The sequence below is a fragment of the Desmodus rotundus genome, chromosome 12, assembly GCF_022682495.2.
Source record: "Desmodus rotundus isolate HL8 chromosome 12, HLdesRot8A.1, whole genome shotgun sequence".
Lineage (NCBI taxonomy): Eukaryota > Metazoa > Chordata > Mammalia > Chiroptera > Phyllostomidae > Desmodus > Desmodus rotundus.
The window spans coordinates 3349278-3371191 of NC_071398.1; the positions used below are offsets into that span (position 1 = coordinate 3349278).

The 21914-nt window shown below is 56.8% G+C and overlaps 1 protein-coding gene across 1 annotated transcript in view; it reads right to left on the reverse strand.

The window, feature by feature from the left end:
• Positions 1-21914, reverse strand: part of ZNF423 (zinc finger protein 423) — a 262089-nt gene that overhangs the window by 153147 nt on the left and 87028 nt on the right. Inside the window, exon 3 of the mRNA XM_053914730.1 lies at positions 19901-20101. Coding sequence (XP_053770705.1) covers positions 19901-20101 — 201 coding nt within the window. The remainder of the gene's footprint in view (positions 1-19900; positions 20102-21914) is intronic.

The window sequence follows — 21914 nt, forward strand, 5'->3', positions numbered from 1 at the left end:
GCCTGCAGCCCAACCCTATCAGGACACCCCAGGAACGGCCAGAGCTTCCTGGCTGGGGCTAGGGGGACACAGTGGGCCCAGTGCTGACACCGAGGAGGAAAATCCGGCTGGAAAAAGAGAAAGGAACCTACAACTGGCAGCCCAGGGGAGGGGAGCGGAGCTGAGGAACGCGCCAGCCAGCGCCCTGGCACCGAATCGCAACCCTTGAATCAATGATGCAATCGCTTAATTAATCAGCTGCTCGGGGTGGATGCAGGGGATCTCTGTGTGAGTGTCTGACCCAACCAGCTCCTGGTGGGCAAACCCCCCTCCTCGGGCCCCCTCTGCTGGGCCCACGGGACCACAGATGGTTGAGCACCGTCTGGGAGTCTCACCGAGGGGGGAAAATGTGAGTTCCCGAGTCCCCTGTGAGATCCAGTCACTCTGGCAGAAAGGAGGAGGGTGGAGAGGGGAGGAGGGAGGTGGGAGGGTCTTATCAGCAACTTAGAATTTCTTGGCCTTGGCTGATGCAAGTTAGCTTTCTCGATGTTATTTTCTTGTCCCAGTCAATGAGACTAATAGAAATAGCGAGACCTCTTTTCGGCAAGCCAGTGAGTGCCAGAGGTAGAAGCGGTTCAAATTAACCCTGAGGCTTAACGTGTTCAAGTCTCGTAACTTGTAAAAAACCAATAATGAAGGTGAGGGCACAGACGGCAGGCCTGGAACGAGCCGCACATAGGAACTGGGGTGGCCTGTGTGTGCGTGCACACGCGTGTGATGTGGGGGGATGGTACCCCTTCTATCTCTTCAAGACTTCAGCAACAAAACCCTTGCAAGAAAGTAGTCGGCACCCTCCATATTTCCTATTCCGACACCCCAACTGGAAGGAAGCGTTTGCAACCAGTGCGCGCGGGGCTGGACCATCTCCAAGGTTGATTTTCTCATCTTTAATGCACAGAAGGGAGGGCAGAGGAGGGCGCACAGCCCGATATCTCAGACCGACCCCAAACGGTTAATGATAATGAGCCGGGAGCTCGCTACAGGAGCTTAACAGCTCTAAGGAAGAGGGGAGGCCCGGAGAGGGGCCGGCAGAGGTGTTTTCAATTACCAAAAAGAAAAATAATTTATTTTTAAACAATACCCCTCGACACTGGGTGTTTAAAGAGCAGAGACTCCGGCCCCTAAAATATCAAAGTGAGATTTTAAAATAGAAGAGTCATCCCCCCTTCCCCGTCGCAGATTTTACTGTAGCGTTCTAGAAGGCAGATTAAATGAAGGAAGCTCAAACACACTCAATTTTGTCCTTTAGCAAATTCTTCTCTTTCAGTCTTGCATGAAGAAAAAAAATCTCCCCACAGAGTTTTTCTCTTCTTCCTGGTGTGGATCTGGGCCCCTGCAGTGCCCTGTGTAATTTCCAGTTCCTCAGAATTCAGGTATTAATAAAGACCCCATGGGGACTTCCAACAATATAACCCTACATTTTGAGGCATTATGAAAGGAAACCCCCAGGGGTCTGTGGCTCAAATTTCTGAAATGTAGGCATTGTAAAAGGCACCCCAGGGGATGCCCGCAATAGAAATCTGCTGAATTCAAAGCATTTTGGAAGTCCTGGTGGGAGTCATTACTCCCACTGGAAGCTTTTTACAAAACATGTGTTGCTGACATGTTGACAGATTGCTCAGTGAAGTGTTTAGGTGCATGCACGAGGCGGGCCTTTGGAGACGCTCGGCGCTGCCAGCGAGTCTCCGAACACTGGAACCGGTACCATCCATATTTCATAACGGGGGAGGCCGCGGCGGCCGGGGACAGGAGGCGTGTTCTCCGAACCGACAGCGAGCCTCGCACCCCTCCGCCGAGGAGCCACTTCGAGTGGGCCGGCCCAGTGCTCGCCTTTGGAAGCCGGTCTGCGCGGCACAGCTGCGTCGGCCCTTGTATCCCTGCCAAGGGCTTTACTGAAGGAATCTGAGGCCACCTCACTGATCGCTGCGAGGCGTCGGGCAGCCCCGAGCGAGGAGGGGGCGGGCGGGGGGGCGGGGCCGGCGCACCGGGCCTCCCTCCTGGGCCCTCCAGGAGAGGCAGCGTGGTTGGGAGGGGGTTTGAACTGGGGCGCGCTAGTCTTGACAGCGTTAAGCTCAGAAAGTGATCTGTGACTTTAATAAGGCAGAGGGGCTCAGAGGAATTAGCTGCCTAGGTGATGGGGCCGGAGATGGATGGAAATGTATTCATGGCCTCGTGGGCCAAGGGCCAGGCTGGGGCTCTGGGGAGGGCGACTCACCCACAGCCCCTCGCGGGCTCCCAGGCGCGCCCCTCCGAGTTCCTCAGCCACTGGAGGAATGAGAGCCAAGCAGGCCCGCCTCAGTGTACACACACACACGCAGCCCCCCCCCCCACCGCCCCCACACCCCGTCGCGGGATAATGCGCCATATGCCTGTGTTCATAAAATTTTAAAGGTAAAAGCAGATGTAATTTGATAAATGTGTACATGTGTTGATAGGAACACACACACCAACACACAGGCAGGCACATTCCAACGCCAGGCTCACCCTGGCCGCTAGGCCGGCCCCACCAGTGCCCCGGGGGGGGGGGGGACAGAGGCGACCTGCTACCCTACCCCGCCTCGGCCACTGGCACACACAAAGACAATTTGTCGTGCGTGGGTTTTTTTTTTAAATTTATTCTCTCTGAACTGTACTATCTATTACACTGTCAGCTTGGGGGTTTCCCTGACTGAAAATTTTTAAAGCACGTTAAGAAACAAAAAATCATGTTTGCTTAACACACAGCACTCAGGAGCAGAGGAGGGTGGCAGGAGGAGGCTTGGGGACGAGGCCATGTGTCCAGCCCAGCCCCGCACTTTTCCAGGACTTCACCGCCCTGCGGAAGCCTGACTTTGGAGTTGGCTTGTAGGCGCCAGAGACACCCAGTCACCCTGGTGGCCTTTCTAAGTCTCTTCCCTCTTTTCAGAAGTCAACTGCTTTTCAATGGACACATGGCCTTTCCCCGAGGAGGGTGCCAGATTTCTTCCTCCCCGTCCCCCTCACAGGCTTCCGGGGACAAAGCCTCCAGAGAGGTGGCTGGCTGCCCCGGGGGTCAGGCTGCAGGAGGCCAACTAGGGATGGATAAGGCTCTGCTGACTTCACGGGATCCTTCGCATCAGCGGCCCTGGCGGAGAAATTCTGAGGCTTGAGAGTTGGCTGGCTCCCACACGCTGGGGCTGAGCAGGCAGGGGGTCTGTATGTACCCGCTCCTCTGCGCCCGGCCCTGGGCACCCTGGGCGGCAGGCATCACGCACACACACACCCCTACTAAGTGAGCGGTAACCACATGCTGGGTGAAGGGGTGAATTAAGAAATGAAGGAACAGGTTTGACTTTGGGCAGCAGGCACACGAGGCAATACACAGAGGATGTACCCTAAAAGCAGGCGCTTGTAACCTATATAATCTCACTAGCCATTGTCTCCCCGGTCACTTTAATTTTGTAAAAACAAAACAGAGGAATGACAACCCCAGGCCACGGAGAAGGCCGTCAGAGTCAACCTTGCAGGCCCACTCCACTGGGTCTCAGGGAACAAAGGCCATGTGTCCCTAGCAAAGCAGATGTTGGGGGACCCCCTTCTTCCACGAGGAGACTTGGTCTTGGAGGCTGACAAAGGTGGCTGAACCCAGGTCCCAAGGGGTCCACTGTCCAGAGAGCTGCCGCTGCCCCAGCACCTGGCGAAGCTGTGCCCAGAGGGGGACCACCTGGTGGCGGGGGTGGGGGAGGGCTGCAGAACTGAGAGAAAGAGAAGAATCTTCGGGGCCTCGCCCCTTCCTGGATGGCACAGCGCCCCGGAAACCTCCCACCCAGCGTGCTGGACCTGTAAACACATGATCACTCTTGTGTCCCCCTGTTCTGATTCCCCGGGGCCTGCCCGGAGGGCCCCGACCCCATTCCTGGCACGGAGAGAATCTATATTTACATTTGACAAGAATGACCAACTTGTCCCAGTTTGTCCGGGGCTCTCCCTGTGTTAGCGCACAATCCCACATTACAGCAGGCCCCTCAGCCCCGGGCCAACCGGGACACTCACTTGGTCGTCCTTTGCCCTCTGCCCAAACGGTCCGCTCTGTGGGGCAGGGACCAACGCAGGCCAGACGCAGTAAACGTCTGTCTAACCCGCGCCTGCATGAATGAGTGAAGACTTCTGTACCCGGCTCACCACAGGTCTGAAGGAGCATCACACAGGGCGAAGCTCCACCCCAGGCGACGGCTCCTCAGAGCACACACACCTCGCAGCTCAAGTGGCCACGCAGGAGGCCTTCAAACGTGGCTGCCGGGGCCAGGCGCCAGGCGTAAGACAGCCCTCTGGCAGGGACCCGAGTCCCTCCTCCTCACCACAGCCAAGGCCACCAACCACCTAGAACCGCACCCCCACCCACACCAGTTCCCTCCGAGCCTGGAAACCACTTATGAGCAGTCACCAATGCTAATGAGCTCTAGGTGGCCTTCGCATGCACCCCCAACCCCTCTAGCCTCTTCGCTGCCCAAGCTTGACCTGTAGAAGTCGAACACCAGCAGGCTGGGTGGCAGAGTCTCCATTCTGAAAGAAGACGGGAGGGACCTTGGGTGGGAAGAGGAAAAGGCCTTCGGTGCAAGCTCAGCTCCGACTAGGTCGGGACAGAGGTGAGAACGCACGAGGGTTCAAACACTTCCCATGAAGCTCCAGTTCAATGCCAGGCCCTGAGGAGGGCAAAGGTGAGAAGGCAAGGCCTTGGCCCCTCACGAGACCTGCGGGTGGGCCTGGTCCAGGGCGTCGCTCCGGAGCACAGCGTCCCCTGGGACGCCGTAAAGCCGATTGGAGCAGGCTTACGGGCAGTAGTTAACAACAGGGGTGAGCGATTGACCACCAGCAGGTAGGTGGGGGGAAAGGCTGACGCAGGACACACAGGAGAGATGAACGCCCAAAGGTCACACGGCATCTCTGGATCACGGCTGGAGTTTATTTTCTCCTTTTGGCTTGTCTTTATTTAATGGATCTCCTACAACCAATTTGTCTAACAAGCATGAAACAAGAAAAATGTATTTGGGAAAACAAGGGAGTAGGCCAAGTGCTCCTGGGGGCCCGGAGGAGGAGCCAGCCCGCCTGCTGGGAGGTCGGCCGGCTTCCGGGGTGGTGGGGAGAAGTCTGGCTTTACCTGGGAGGTGACCTAGTGGGCGGGTGGGCGGGGTGGGGGCCCCGAGCGGGAGAATGGCATGGGCAGGGGCAGAGCAGATCCCGAGGGCAGGGGCGAGGGGGGAGTGAAGCAGCAGGCTGAAAAACAGGGACAGGCCCAACCACAGGGGCCGCCTGAGGAAGGAGGCGGCGCTTGGGGGCCCTGCAGGCTGGCGACCCTCAGAGTGCTGACCCCTCACCTCCCATCAGAGGTGAGGAAGCCACAGTTTGCAGAAGGACTGGTTTCCAACGCACCATTAGTGAGATGAATGCAGCCGCCCACCCAAGCCAGATGGAACCTCCAGGTCCTTACCTCCCAGCCAGTCACTGTCACAGTGTCCAGCCAAGCCGACGGCCACGCTGGAACAACAACCCCTGGAACAGGCACTGGGCCTCCAGTCCCAACCCTAAAGGGGCTCACTGTTGTAGGGGGGCCAGGCCCACTGCCTCTGCTGCCCTCTGTCCTGCCAGAGCCAAGCATAACAGGGCCCCAGGCCCACCGCCTGCAGGGTGGCTTCCAGCCACTGGAGGGGCAGCCGCCACCAAACACAGTCCAGGTGTCAAAAGGAAATTAAAACATAGGACCCTGCCACACGTTTTATCATCCATTCATAAAAAATACAAGAGCGAGAAAGAAAAAAATAGGTCACTTCAGCAAAATTTACAGGGATTTAGGAATCTAAACCTCGCCGGAAGGTCTTTGGACTCCATCTGGCTTCTGAAGGCCAGGTGTGCTTGACCCAGAAAGGGAAGAGGGAGCCCAGAAATGCAGAGAAGGCCTGGGAGCCAGCGGCGTGATGGCACCTTCAGCCTCACAGCACGGGTGGCCCCAGCACACGTGACTGCTGGCCCCCAGAGAAAATCCCATCAGCAAACCCCAGAATGACTCACAGGTGAGTCTACTCTGCGTACGGCAGCCATAGTGGTCCTTTAAAAACGTACATCCTATCACGTCCCCCATGGTCATAGGACAAAACCCGCTCTCCTTCCCTGGCCTCCCAGGCCCTCAATGATCTGGCCCCAAAAGAACCGATCCCACATCCTCAGCATCCTGCTTGCGTCACACGACCTGGCCTTCTTGCCGGTCTTCCAGCATGCCCTATCACCTCTGCTTCCCCAGGGCCTTTGCATATGCTCTTCTCACTAGCCTTCTCTGTGGCCTTCCCCTGGTTATCTCTTATTCATCCTAGATCCAGGGCCGGGACTCGTAAAGGGCCTGTGTACAGAAGAGGGCACACACCACTCTCATAAAATTCAAAACAGAAAAAAAGCACTAAACTTTAAAATAAAGTGTAAAGAAGCCTAGACATTTTTATTGATATTTTTATTTGTGCTATATATAGTTTACTATTTTAAAAATACATTATATTCTTGCAAAAGAACTTTTGTCTCATGTAGGAGTGGCCCTGCCTTACTGGTACCCTAAGCACTTACTTGGATACATATGGTTTAATTTCTCAATCCCAACCTCACCACCTCCAGGAAGCCCTCCCAGATACCTCACTGCCACTGCACCACCACAAAGACCTGAGGCAGAGGCTCCTCTTGGCACTTTGGCAGCACCATGTACTTTCCCCTAGAAGCACCTATCCCAGCTGCAGTCTTCCCATTGTTTGGATGGCTTTTGAATTAATGATACTCCCCAGCACACTCAGCTCCACCCTGGGGACAATGCCTGCCTTGCCCACCAGTGTACCCCTGCCTTCGCACACTGCCCAGAGCATGGCAGGTGCTCAAGAAATAGTTGTTCAGTGAACGAATAGACGAGTGACTGCAGGAATGAACCAGGGTGACGGCTGGCATTACAAACGCAATCAGCAATGAACCCAAAGGAGCCATCACCGAGCTCCTAGAATAAGCAGATCCCCCCCATGCGGTGAATTCGAGTCGTTCTTCCAGCAGGTATGTACAAGATGCCCACTATGTGCCAGGCCTGAGGGCACTAGGATGAATAAGAAAGGCCTTATCCTGCAGAAGAGACAGACACATAAAAACCCAAAGAGGAAACAGCCTGGGAGTGTGGGGGGAAGCAAGGACACAGGTGGACTCCAGAAAACTCCATCACCTCAGCGTCTTGTCTCCCCATGTCATCCCTCGCAGTCAGGCCAGTGCCGTCCTCAGCAGGTGCCACCCTGCCAGGCGCAGCAGAAGGACACGCCGTGGCTTTGCCTTGCAGCTGACTGGGGTTGTTAGCACCTGCATCCCTTAGAGCTACCTCCTGTCACACGACACGCAGTGACCAGCTCCCACCCCGGGCCAGACATGGTGCCAGCCACAGGAACATGGCAGCCGGGCCGTGTCCCGCTCCACGGCTCTCACCCCGGCCAGCCCAGCCTGCCCTTCAGGGGCATTTTCTCAAGCACCATACCAATCAGAGAGGTTGCTACTGGCATCTAGTGGGCAAGGTCAGGGCCGCTGGATGGCCTGCGAAGTAAAGGACAGTCCCTCCCCCCAAGGGAGAATCACCGGCTCTGAATGGCACTCGAGCTCAGAAATTCCAGCACAATTCCATCCGCTGCCAACAAGCCACAACACCCCTGCCTCGACTTGCCTACAAGTGTTGGAGAGCAGAGCGCCCATAGCAAAGTCAAACCATGGACAGTCCCGAGAAGTGGCGTCTGCCCGACGTGCCCAGCTCTGGCGCCTCACAAACTCCAGCTCCCGTTGAAACTCTCCTTGCCACGTCCCAGCCTGCCCACCCTCCCTCCAGAGTGTGCTCAGCAGCCCCCCAGTCCTGGCTACTCGGGGTGCGGTCCAACCTGGGAGCAAAGGCAGAATCCTGGCCCCTCCCCCTGCTGACCTGCTAAGTTATAATCTGCATTTTGCAAGATCCCATGGGACCTATATACACTTTAAAGTGTGAGAAGCATGCCTGAGGCCACTCCAGGACAGCCTTCAGGGGCACCTTCTGTCACAATTCCCCCGCTGAGGCTGAGTTAGCAGGGAGGCTGCCTCCACCTGCTTTGCCTCCATCCCCGGGCCCAGCCTCCATCCCTGGCCCCGCCCCCATCCCCTGACCCTTGTGTCCTGCAGTCCTGGTGAGAGAGCACCTACCCTCCTAGAGAGCAAACCACATGCCTCAGGGCAGGTGGGTGGCCTTTTCTCCCTGCTGAGCTCAAAGGTGGAAAACAGGAGCAGACCCCCAGAACAACCCAAATGCGTGTCAGCCTTAAGGAACCCACTTGAGGAAGGTTCCACGTATGCCCCAGGTAGGTCAAGGGGGGACGCGTGTCGATCAGAAGGCGTTCTCTTTCATTCCTGAGGGGGTGGCAGCCGAGAGGCCCCAGCTGGAAGGCCAGCAGCAGAGTGCGCCTACGCCTGTGCCAGTAACCCCAGGCCCCAGGCCTTCTCTTCCATGAGCTCCCGGGGAGGCAGGCGGACGCCCTTTTGTGGAGGCCTCAAGCCCCAAAACTGACCTCAGCACAGCAGCTGGTACTGAGCAAGTACTGGGGAGACAGCTGTAGGATGGGGTGGGTGGAGTGGGTGGGGTGGGATGAGATAAGACTGGACGGGAGGGAAGGGAAGGGAAGGAGGAAAGGTGCAGCCCAGCCACGCCCCTTCGCCTCCATCACCCACGGGAAAAGTGCTCCCGCAGGGACACAGGTACCAGGAGGTCTGCTACAGCTAACCGCCAGCAACCACCTAAATGCCCCGACCAGCGGGCCGGCTGCAGAGACCGTGGGCACCCCGGCTGCGCGGCCAGGCAGCCGTTCATGAAGGAGGAGGGAGATCCATGCGCCCACGTGGAAACTCTCCAAGGCCCAGCACTGCGCAGAAAAAAGGGGCACGCTGCAGAACCATAGATCCAAGATGGTGTCATTTATTTTTTTAATCAAAAATCAATATGACATTGTTTCTATGGATACCCTTATACCACATTTCATCAAATCTCAGATACCATCGATTGTAAAATACAGTATTACATACCACTAAAAAAAACCTGTCAACTAAACCACGACACGCCACTAATTCTTAAGATTCATCTCGATTTCAGAGATGCTACTGTGTCTCAGCACCTATGAAACGGGACATTATGTAAATTTGCAGGGGAAGGTCTCCAAGGTGCAAGCCACAGCGGTGACCGCAATTAACCTGTGGGAGGGGGCAGGGCAAAGGAGGCGCGGGCCTTATCTGTCATCTTTGAAACCCTTACAAACAGAACAGATTGATGTGTTAAGTGATATTTAATAAATGTAACTTCTTTTTAAACAAAGAGTGACGGAAAGCCCCATCCGCCCGCTACTAAAGGTGAAGCAATGGTGGTAATACTGGACCGATGCGTGTCGTGGAAGAAACTCGGGCTCTCCACGGTGACGAGTCAGGGCGGAGCCACCAAGCTTTGTGAAGAGGAGAGGGGTTCGCTCAGGGATGTCCAGAGGGGCACCCGTGATGGGAAAAAACAACCACAGGGAGAGAGGCTGATTTGGGGAAACAATTCACCAGCTACTCAAAGGCAAACAGCAGGGCTACGCGGGGGCCTGGGGTTGTCCCCCAAACGGCACCTTCACCCGCCCTCACCGCTGTCTGCAAAGCTGTTTGGAAAGTCACGGCGTCGTCCTCAACGCTTCACCCACGAGGGACCCACTCGGACTCAAGCTTCTAATTCCGCCTTAATATCCAATGCCGTGTGCCGGGCCGGGCAGACCCTGCTCTTGCCCTGCACGCAAATAAAAATAGCTTCGGGGCTCAGGGCCCGGGTCTCCCTGCCCTGTCCTCTGGGGGCCCCGGGCGGTGATGCCAGCGAACGGACAGACAGCACTTGCAATATAAACACAACAAACAAAGAGGCTCCTCCAAAGCATCCTTGACCTTCCAGCTCTCATTGACTCCTCCCCTGCCTTTGTCCCCAGTGAGGCTGCAAATGGAATGACACTGTGGGGAGGAGGGGACAGCCGCACAGTGTGCCCTCCATGCCACTTTCTCCAGTAGTGACACAGTGAATGGTGTTAATCGAACGATACCCAAAGCAGTCCCCGACTCAGGCATAAAACAAAGTTTTGGCAGCTCAGGCCGGGAGTTGAATAGCTGCACCCGCCAGGACCCAGGCTTGGGGTCTGACAAACTCGCTCCTCTGCTGCCCTGCTCTGTGGCTTACAGACCAAAGTGCTGACCAGGACTGTGCCCTGGAGCCAAAACCTGCACAGCAACCCGACTGAGCCCCGAGCTCTGAGACAGACGGTGCAGCCCCCCCACTCCACACACGGCCGTGCAGGACACATCCCCTTCCGAACATCGGGGGTCATCTCCAAACTGGGACTTCTCAGCACTGTCCTGGTCCGGCCAGGCAGGGTGACGCAAAGGGCATGTGCCATCGGTCCTCCCAGATCACCCTCTACCTTCTCCCCCCACACCCTGTGCCCAGGAGGCTGACCAACAGGCCCTCTGTTTCGGGCGTCCCGTGGGGCTCAGCCAGGGGTCCTGGCAGAGACTGGAGGACAGCAGGCAACAGAGCAGGGGATCTGTCCTCCGGCGTGCTCCCTGGGGGGCTCATAGGTTTCGGTGGCCACTCCTGCAGGGCAGCCTGCATCGTGGGCACCGGGACGTCTCCAAGGCGCTCCCCACCCCGGTGGCTTCCCCTCGCCCTGCCCACCTCCGTCAGGGGCCCCTGAGCAAACGCTCCTCACTGGCGGCATTGGAACGTGCCTTCTGTCTTCTGTTAGGGCCGACGAAGGCGGCCTCCTTTAAACAATTTTTAAGTAAATACGTCGAGATATCTGTTAAGCCTGCGATGAAGAGGCATTAGAAGAAGAAGTGACGAGACGTGGCCCACAGTGACGATGGCTGGGCCGCGGCCATCTCACCAGCCGCGGCCATCTCACCGACTCGCTCCCCCGGCCCCTGTCCTGTGACCTGGCTACAGGGCTCTCGACGACCTCTGCCCGCAACTCTGCCATTCCATCCCAGCGGGGCAGTGACTCCCAAAGCCCCCCACTGCGTCCGCACCCCTCAAATCCCTCCTGAGACTGTAGGGTCTCCCCATGCTCTGCAGAGCTTCTCTTTCCACGGGACCCGGTGGCTCCAGGGGGCGGGAACTCCACTGCAGTGATGCCCACCCAGGAGCATCCCAGCCAGCCGTGCGTGCTACACACAGCCCTTTCTTATCTACACATCTGTATATATATCTATAGCAGGGATCTGCTGTATCCCTGGCCCCGAGCCAGGGCCTGGCACACAGTAGGGACCTAATAAAAATTGAAGGTCTCACAGGGGAAGGGTCCCTACCCACAGGAGGAGCAGAACGCCCCCTCTGGTCTGCTGTGTGGTCCCTGCCCTCCCGCCCAGGAAGCAGGTGGCAGAGCCATTTCTGAGGCCGGCAGGGAGGCGGGAGGGACGCGTGGGGTTTGGTGGCACCTGCCAGGAGGAGTCTCCAGACCAGGAGACCGCCTGCAAGAATTCCTGGTCCTCAGCCACCCAAGGGAGGGAGCCACGGGACACCCAGGCCCCTTCCAACAAACCATCCAATGACTATTTCCTGAGCACCTACTATGTGCAGGCGTGAGGAGGGCAGAGCAGGACACTGCTCTGCAGAGGGCCTCCTTCTAGTAGCAAAGACAATAATGCAAAAGGAAATCTAGAGAAAATCAAATGGGGGGCCTTGCTAGAGAGTGAAGGAGAGCTTCTTTAGCTGGGGAGAGGGGGTGTCAAGAGGGCCACGCTCAGCAGGTGACATTGGAACTGGGACTCCGAAGGAGGTAAAGGAGCTCTCCAGGTGAAACCTGCAGGAGCATCCAGGTGCAGGGTGGGGGAAGCCATGCAAAGGCCCTGTGGTTTGGACAAGCACTGCTGGTCCAAGGCTCAGGAGGAGAGCCAGGGGCGGGGCTTGGGGGGCAAGGTCACTGGTATGGATTCCTTCTACGGGCAGTGGGTGGGGAGCCCAGTCCGGTAGAAGCTGCCCTGGGAACAGATGCTGGGAAGGGGCTTGGAGGCCACAGACAGATGCCCACCATCTGTCCTCGCCAGTCCCCTAGTGCTTGCCCCTCAGCCCCCTTCCTCCCCGCCCCCACCCCTCTGCCCCTACCAGCCCTCAGAGGGGATCAGACCGGCTGCCACAGATCTGACCTCATCACCCATCACTGGGCAGCACTGACAAGCACAGCCAACCGCTTGGCGAGGCCCAGACTTCCGGCACCCAGGAGGGTGGGCGAAGGGAAGGGCCGGGCTAGGCGTGTCCCCACCCAGCCAGCCGCCAGGCGCCCACCCGCACAGCCTCCCTCTTCCCAGATGCCCCCATCCCGAGCAACATGTCATTTCCAAAGGCAGCCAAATTCTAGCCAGTCAGCCCTATCGAAACGAGGCTGGTTAACACGAAACGAAGCATTTATCGTACATGTTCTCCCTGCGCTGGTTCACAGGGTGCTTAGAAACACTGCCAAAACACTCCACCGAGCGTTCAGCTTCATTTTAGACCAGGGCCTGCGTTACATTCCAGGGCTCCTTGCTCTCTTCCTGTCCCGCACTGCTGGCAGCACCCCCGCCTCTGCCTCACCCCGGCTCCAAGGCTGACCAGGTCTGTGTGAGGAGCCAGAGATAAAAAAATAATAATAAATAAATAAATAAAGGCCAGCCCCCCGCTGGCTGCGCTCCCTGAAGCACACATCCCAGCCAGCAGGAAATAAATTTGGTCGGTTTCTCATTCTGTTGGAGGATGGTCTTTATTTTTCTGTATGAGGGTGTTACTTTAGGGCTGCCAACAGGATCCCAGGGCCCGTCTGCCCCTTGGCCCCCACCTCCGCACCCCACTCTCCTACGCCAGTGGTCATCTGACATCCCACCTCCAGGTTTGGAAAAAGGCTCTGGCCACCAGGAAGTTGCTCCTTCCATGCAGGGTCCCTGTGGCTCCTAGAAATGGTCCTGGTTCTACCCCTTGGAGAGAACTGAGATGAATGGAGAGAGGGGCCAGGGTGCCCCCCCCCACCAACTCCCCCACAACTGGGACCAGAGCTTCCACTGGGCAGCCCCTCCATTAACGTCTCATCCAGAAGTGACAGTGAAAATATCAACCCCTGGGTCACCGTTACAGGAACAGACACAGCCCATCTGGTGGGTCTGGCCAAGCTCTGACCTGTCGCTGGGATCAGCTCACCTACTCGGGAATCTTTACTGCTGGAAGCGAAGCTCCTCCCCTCTTTGGGATGCTTCCCTGGAACAGTATCCACACCCCTTTCTTCAGCCAGCAGCACCCTGGTTCTCTCTGGGGACATCTCTGAGTCTAACACTCAGAGCACATGACCTGGCCTGACCCAAGGGTGCCTGGCCTTCGTCAGAGCGAGCAGGCGCTAGGTCACGAGGCCTTCACCAGCGCCCAGGTTCAGCTGCCCCGGACGCCAGTCCTACACCTGGAATTTGTTTCCGCTAAATCCCCCAACTCCATGGAAGCACGTTAGCAGGTGCGTTTTCTGACAGACCACTGAGACGTACCTTCCCAGCTTGCAAGCATGACTCAGAGGGCGCCTCTCTGTCTTCCCCTGACCGCTCTCCAGCCACGGTCTCTCCAGCCCCACGTGGAACAGAGCCATGTCCTCCTTCATCCTGCTGAGGACACAGCCTCACACCCCCGGTGTACACTAACTAACTCAGCCTCCGAGTTCACTAAGCAAACTCGGCCTCAGAGCGCACTAACCGTTTCGGCAGGGACCTGCTCGGCTACTCCCGTGAACTTCCCTCCCTCACTGTTCACAGGGCCTCGGCCAGCACCCAGCTACGCCACGGAAGGAACCAACCCGCTCCCTAGAACAAAGCACTGGTCAGTTTAAGACTGTCCTGGCCAAAGTCGGCGCGGGGCCATGCGCACTACACCGGGCTGCTTTCACTCCCTAGTCCACCCCCTGTGTCTGGAATATTTCCTGGCTCACAGTAGGTGCTCAGAAGGGTTCTGTGAATGAATGAATGAACACACGTCGGGCGACGCCCTGGTTCTGGGGAACATGTTTTCCTCGGCCGGTAGTCTGCTCGGGTCTTTGGGTGCCGGGAGCTGTAAACTAAGCGACGTGGGAAGAGGTCATCCACGGTTTCCAGTAGTAATGACAAGGGCTGTCACAGAACAACCTTCTTGTTGTGTCTTTTACCCCCAAGTCAGGCAGGATGCAGCTGGGGGCTCTTCCTGTCTTCACCTTCAGGCATATTTCTCAGAGCTTTTTCAAGCCTCACCTGTGGAGCTCCCCGAGACAGATGTTCCCCAGGACACAATGGTCAGCTCTTTATGCCCAACAGGATCCGAACAGCACCCACCCCGCCAGGAGAAAGCGGCAAGGTGTGTGGGCGGGGCTTGGTCTTTGCCTCGTGTGGGCGGGGCTTGGTCTCTGCCTGGAAGGAGAGGAAGGTGGCCAGGGGAACTGCGCACCTTGCTGGGAGAGCAAGAGCAGTGGCTTGTGACAAAGCTCCACGTCACTGGCCCCAGTGGCTTGGTGACAGGAGGTTTTACAGCTATACCTGTGCACGTGGGTGGGTGGGTGGGGTCTTACCGAAATCCCTACAGACTAAAGAAAAAAATCTTACTGAGATTTTGGAAGCCAATGGGGGAGGATGTGACTTTTTGGTGACACCAGTGTCCCAGGAATGCAGAGCAGACTGATGTCACAGTTCCTCCCCACACCACCTGACACCTGAGGCACTCAGGCCCAAAGGCTAACCTGATGGCCGCTCAGCCTCTCTCCAGCCTGGCCCAAGGCCTGGGCACGGTGTCCCAGAAGCCCAGCACCCAGTGGGAGTCACCAGGGCTTGACGGGCCCCCCTCCCAGAGCTCTGCTGCCAAAGGACCAAGAGACAGAGGTTTGGGGGAGGGAGGCTGGGCGGGCTCCAGGGGGACCCCCAAGGTCGGGGCACACTTCCACAAAGTGAGTAAGAATTCAAGGTCAAAGTCCTTCCTCCACGAGAAGCAAACAAAGAAAACACCCAGGCTAACTGGTCCAGAGCCCTCAAGGATGGCAGGCTTGGGGCAGGCCCCGCCCCCCACCAACAGCCACTGGGCCCGACAGACGCTACACAGGCCCACCCATCAGAGAACACGGGGGTTCTTTGGAGGTTTGAGGGGACCAGAGGGCAGATGGTAGGGGGAAGAATCTTCCAGATCCTTTCACGGAGAGCTCTGCACTTAATCTGCTTGACACAGGGATTGGGTCTGAGCGTAAGATTGGAAACCGCAGGACTAGATGATCTTTCAGGAATCTGTGTCCCTGAAACTCTGAGACGAGAGGAGGGGACTCTATCCAGAGCAACGGGAATGGATTTGATCATTGACACCCGGCACTCTGGTATGTGATTCAGCCACGAATCTCTGTCCTTCCTGTGTGCCCGCATCCACTTCCTGGCTCCTGAAGAAGACATCGTATCTCCTGGCCACCATCCTGGGGAGCCTGCTCCCCAATTCTCAGTCCTAGGGGTATGTAGGGAGCTGCCCCCGACTCCACCCACCCTGAGTCTAGCCCCGCCTGGGCCGTTTCCTCTTGGTTACCGGCTACTTTCTTCGTGTTGGGGGGAGCACCTTACACATTAAGAAAAATACCTTTTGCCTGTGATACGTGTCCTTGGTTTAATTTATTGTGGTTTTGGCATTGCAGAAATGTTTTATTTTTATAATGTTTCTTTTGTTTTATGGCTTTTGGGTTTGGGGTTATATTTAGAAAAGGCCTTCCCCCCGCCCCCCCCCCAAGGATACTATAATTTTTTTTTAACTCACTTGTTTTCTTTTAGTATTTCTAAGTTTTCTTTCTATGTTTGGATTTCTGATCCCTTTGGGATTTGTTTGGTGTTAGGAGGAGGAAGGGATCCAATTTCTTTTTTGGGGGATGGCTGCCCTGTTCATCCTACTCCCAACTCCTGGGTGGCCCATCTGTCCCCACCGACCTGCAGGGAAACCTTTCTCATACCCCCAACCCTTCCGGGCCCAAGTCTGGTCTCCTTCTGCTCCCTGGCCTGTCCCGCACTGCCCTGGTGACCAGCCCCACCCAACGCTCCTTTCCTTTGGCATTTCCTCCTGTCCTTGCATGCCTATTTGTCCTTAGAAACTTCAGAATCAGCTTGTCACTTCTCAATCAATCCTACAGTCCCTTTCATTGGCTAAGGTTAAGGTAATGGGTTCGTTCCGGGCACATCCACATATTTATAATATTAGATCTTTCTACCCAAGGATGAGATCTGCTTTTCCAGTTATTTACGTGTCCTTTGGGTCCGCCGGTGGCAGACTCTGTGGGTCCCATCCAACCACTGGGACGTGGCTTCCTGGACAGTTTCCCTGGTCTGGATCCATCTGTGGCCATAGGAAGCGAGACCCTTCCTGGTCCCTGTTTTCTAGCTGGATGCCGTTTGCATGCAGGGAGGCTCCTCACATGGGGGTATGCGTTGGGCTCGAACCCCAGGCACCTTGCACTGCGAGACGCCAGCTGACACCCAGGTGCTGCGCACACTCCCCGCGGGCAGAAGGCGCCGGCGGCCTGCAGCTGTGCACTTGGAACCACTCTACCCAGCGGCTGGCTCCCGCGCCCGCTCTGTTTTGCCCGAATGGAACCAGTACCAGGGGCACCCTAAGCGGAAAGGCAGGGAGGGCCCCACCCACGCTGCCAGCACACAAAGGCAAGCCCGGGCCAGCCGGCGGGCAGGAACGAGGCTGGCAGCAGGGCCGACGGACAGGAACGAGCCCCAGCCCTGTAATTACGGCCCACAGGTCACTCTGGCCACAGCTGAACAAACCAGGGTGTAATTAACTCTCCACCCAGCTCTCCACGCAGCAGCACCTCACCTTTGCCAGAAAAGGAGGGTCTGCCCTTCCAAAGGGGCTGGCGCCACGCTCCTCGGTCCCCCATCCTCAGGAAGGGGGTACGGCTGAGAGGGCAACAGCAAAATTAAGCCACGGGGAGCACTTCCTTTTTTTTTTTTTTGGCTGTCGCTATTTGAACAAATCCCCCTTCTCTTATTTTCTTTTATTAACTTGAGCATTTAAAAATGCTGTGTCTATCTGGAATTCAGTTTTAAATTGCTCCCCATCCCTGAATCTTGTGGAACAGGCAGTGGCCCCCACCCCCACCCAACTACCCCGTTAAGGACCTGGAGGTCCCTCTGCTAGAGCAGTTTTAAAGAACCACGTTCAAGATCGTCCCCACAGACAACCCTCCCCCACCAGTCACGGCCTCTTCCCGACAGGCCCCGCCTGCCTGGGAGGGCCGACCCTCCCCACACACCTGCCTGGCATGCCAGGGGGGCAGCCCTCTGCAGGAGACAAGGAGCAGAGGGTGATTGGACAGGTGTGACTGCCCTCAGGCCCCAAATTCTCAACAGCAGGAGGGCCCCGCCTCCTCTCAGACAAGGCTCATTTGTTCCCTCAGAAATATCCACAGAGCCCTCTCAGCAGACCCTGGTTCTGGTCTGAAATGGCCTTTGCCAGGCCTCCAAGTGTCCCTATGCGCCGTGAGGACCACAACGCCCACCTGCAGCGTCCCCAGCACCGGGAATGGATGGCCCATGCTGAGCACCCGGCAGAGCCCTGCGCCTCGCCTGGGAGGGCCTGCTTTTGCCTTTCATGCCCGGGCCAAACTTCTAAAGCAGAAGGCCATGTTCAAGCGCCATATGCTAAAGCCCAGCGTATAAAACAGGCTTTTAAGGAGGGGGTGACAGAGGCCCCTTGGCCAGACGGGCCCCAACACCCACCCAGCAGGCCCAGAGACACCTCTGGGACAGAGTCTGAGAATGGCGGCACTAGAGAAGGGTGATGGGCATCCTGGGTGGGGCCCGTTTTGGAGGAGACACAGGCGATTCCCAGTGGTCACCTGTCATTGGGGGAACCCTAGGAACCCACGACCTGGGGGGAATTACTCCTCAGCTCTCTCTTCTATGTCAGGGACACTCTTCCAGACTGGGTCACACCTATGCTGGGTGGCCAGAAATTTCTCAGGGACACTATTAGGTGAGGTCAGTTTCTTGGACTCTTTCTAGGAATTTCTGACTCCCAGTGCTCCGGGGGCTGGGGGATGTTCCTGGCTCCTGCTTCCCGGTGGAGGTCGTTAGCAGGGTCCTGTTAGGCAGCAGGCAAGTGTATCGGGGGACACCCCCAGCCCCCGAGGCGGCTGCCATGACTTCAGGCAGAGTCTAGGGCTTAGAGAGGAGAGGCGGCCCTGGAGGAGACTCCTGCCCAGGACTGAAGCCCAAGTATCTCCAGCACAGACCCCTCATCGAGCCCCAAAGTGTCACATGGTCCCTTCTCCACCGAGAGATGCCACCAATCTCAAAAGTGTGGCAGGAGACAGAAAAGTCTCCGTGGTTCTGAGAACTGGCGGGGCGGTGGGGCACGGAGCAGGGCTGGGCGCTCTGCAAGGCTCCTCGGGGCACCCACTCCAACAACTGTGTGCGTTTGGGGAATGAAGAGAGGTCCATTCACCGGGTGTTTTAACAGTGAGTGACAGTATTTCATTCTCTTACAGGTTAGAATCCACGTCAGGTCTCTGCTGAATGAAGAAACGCGCCAGCATCTGTGACTGTCTCAAGCAGGAGAGAGTGCGCAGCCCAGTGCCCTGAAGACGCCCTAGCTGGGCCACCAAATCGCTATGGGACCTTGGCCAAGCAATCGCCTGTCCCTCTCAGCGTCTCAGCATTCTAAGATCACAAGTCAGCCATCGCCTCTACCTGGGGTTGCAGTATGACAAATTCCAAATGACTGGGCTTTGATCTGCTGAGCCCCCAAAAGCCCAAGCCTGTAAGCGTCCTCTTGGGAGTGCTGTTTTGGGGGACCTGTTCCCTTCAGAGGTTGAGAACAGGCACTGGGTCCAGCCAGGGCCTGCGTGCAGGTATGGACGTCACTTGAGGGAAAGTCATAGCAGCTCCCCAACCACTCAGCTTTCAAACTTTTGAGCTGGTAGGAAAGGCAGGGAAACTGAGAGCTTTCAATGCCAACCTCCCCCCTACCAGCACATTTCCCCAGAAAACAGGTGGCAGGTCCCCTTTGGAACACCAGTCTGAGATTTTAAGTCCTTTCCCCCCAAATCAGCAACCAAGGTATTCCCGTCCAACGATCCCAACGGAAGAAGCTGTCTGGGGCAGCTGCGTAAGGAACACAGGAGCTCTGAACTCAAAGTCCTGTAGTGTGGCTGCCGACCCCCAGGGAATCCACATGCCACCGTGCCCCACCCACCCAACACGGGACCCAGACACACAGTCACACACGACTGGTGAAGTCGTAAACCGCTCCTGTAAATCCCTGGCCTTGCCCACCTTCTCAGAAGCTCTGGGGAGAGAGCAAACAGGACTACGATCTGGTGTAGCAGCAGCTGGCCACTCAGACAGGCGGGAGGCCAAGCACGGAGGTGACCCAGTCCCTTTCTGCACAGGCTCTTCTTGGCCTGTGAAACTGTCCCCGCCCACCACAAGCCGTGGCCTGGGAGCTCAGCCTTCACACAGCTCCCCACACTTAATCTGCTTAACTGTGCACGAACCACCTCTTTATCGCTGGGTTTCCGAAGGCCTTCCAGAAATCTGGGGGGCAGGCCCGTGCCCTACGGAGCACAGGCTAGGGGGAGCAGGGACGGGGAGCCTCCCCACTCGTTCCCGCCAGCCGGAACGCTGTTGCTTTTATTTTTAACTTCATTGAAAAGGCGGATACAAGAGTACCCCAGACACCACAATAAAATGACATTCCCTGTAAAATCACATTATTAATTCTTTAATCTCACCCGAGGCGTCAAGCTGTTGCTTTGTCCAATTACCCGCACAACCACCTGTCAGCGCCCGGCGCTGTTCAGCATACCTCCAGGACAGCGGTGGGCCCGGTGGTCCGTCAGCTCCGCCAGCGACTCGAAGTCCTGCTGACACTGGTCGCAGGTGTAAATTGACTCATCCTCCATGTCTTCATCGTCCTCATTTCTCTCCTCTTGACTTGTCAGGCTGTTCCTGTCTTCCAGCGCCCGGCTGGATTTCTGGTCACAGTCCGGCTCTCCTTCTAGGCCTCCTGCCAACAGGAAGAATACAGTCCACGTGGGCGGACGGGGTCTCGGGAAAGGGTTTTAAAAGAACTGCCCGGCGTTTATTAAGATACAGTTAATTAGTCTACCTCCCAGGGTCCGTCATTCTGGACGCCTCTCGGTGGATGCGTGCGTGGGGTTTTTCTGGGAGCATGTGGTACCGTCATCCTCAACTAGGTTCTCTAATTCTTGGTGCAAATCTTCTACGGGATTTCCTGTCACCCGCCTCCGGGCAGGGAGGCTGAGGGTTGGGACCCACTGGGGAGGCGAAGAGGCCTTCATATCTGTCTCCTGAAAACCATCCTCTCTCGCACACTGCTCCAGAGCCCCATCGGCTGTTCCTAACGCCCCCGAACGTTTTCCCCCCAAAGCCTCTCGATTCGGACCGGGGAGATCTTGGAGCCAAGTTCACCCTCCACACCACGAGCCTCTGGATGTGCGGATGCTGGCTCGGTGCTCTGCGTGGATGCCCTGACCCTGGAATCCAGGAAGCACGAGTGTTCGAGGGACCACAGAGAGGCCACACCTGAGCCTTCTCTGGTGCCCAGGTTTCAGCCCAGACAGGGAGAACCAGCCTTCGAACCCTTCCACCAATTTCTTTCAAACGAGATGCCTCCTGTCCACTGGGCACACTTACGGGTCACGACAATGTTTTAGGTTTGGGTTGTGTCCTGCACTTGTTATTTTTAAAAAATGATTGTATTTATTTATTTTTAGAGGGAGAGGGACGGAGGGAGAAACAGAGGGAGAGAAACTTCAATGTGTGGTTGCCTCTCACGCGCCCCCTACTGGGGACCTGGCCCACAACCCAAGCAGTTGCTGTGACTGGGAATCGAACTGGCAACCCTTTGGTTCACTGGCTGGCGCCCAATCCACTGAGCCACACCAGCCAGGACTACATCCTGTACTTTTTCAAAGCCAGTTGCAAACCCGTAGACCCATTTCTCAGCCTCACATACCCTATGGCTAAAAGCCATCCTGAGGTGCTACCTCACTGCCCGCATAGGGGCAGCGCCGCTACTCCCACGGCACAGGTGAGACACCTGGCACGCAGCCGGGAGGCGGCAACACCCCCAGCACCCTACAGACGTTTAACTCGACACCCTGCCTCCTGCCTGGTGTACCGCCCTGCACAGGGCGGGGAACAGCACACAGCTTCCGCTGAGAGATTCACAGGACACACGGAGAACTTGCGAATCGAAGTGCGAAGTGAACACGGTGAGTGTAACCCACGCAACAGGTCAGTGATCCCAGTGAATGTCGGTGGATTAAAGTTACCCAGTGAAATGCAGAGACTCGGACTAGAAAGTCAAAGCGTATGCTGTCCCCGCCCCCGTCCAGAAACTAGCACCAATGGGAACTAAAGCGAGAAATCACTCTCGTGTGCAAAGACACTGATGCAAACATATCTGCACTTGCGAAGGAGTGTGCCCGCAAGTGTGTGCCACACATGCCCCCACAGTTACAGGAAAAGGCCTCAGTACACAACCTTTAGGCCCCCAAGGGTTGGTCACCAAAGCAAGAGAGAAGAATGAGGCAGAGAACGCAGTCGATTCGAGGTGGAAGCCACAGGCCTATAAATATTCCAATTTAGAAACAGATAATGGGGTAAGGGCTGCATTGCTCCCGTCTGTACGGCGTACGCGCTTTCAAGCACCCGATACCAAGATCCCGCAAAGACAAATCAGCTCATCGGAGAGCCAGCTGCCGCCTTCCGTGGCGGGGAACGTGGCCCCAACACGCCGCTTGGAACAGCGCGGAGGCAGTAAAAATCAATGTTTCCATTGGTGGCCCATCAAA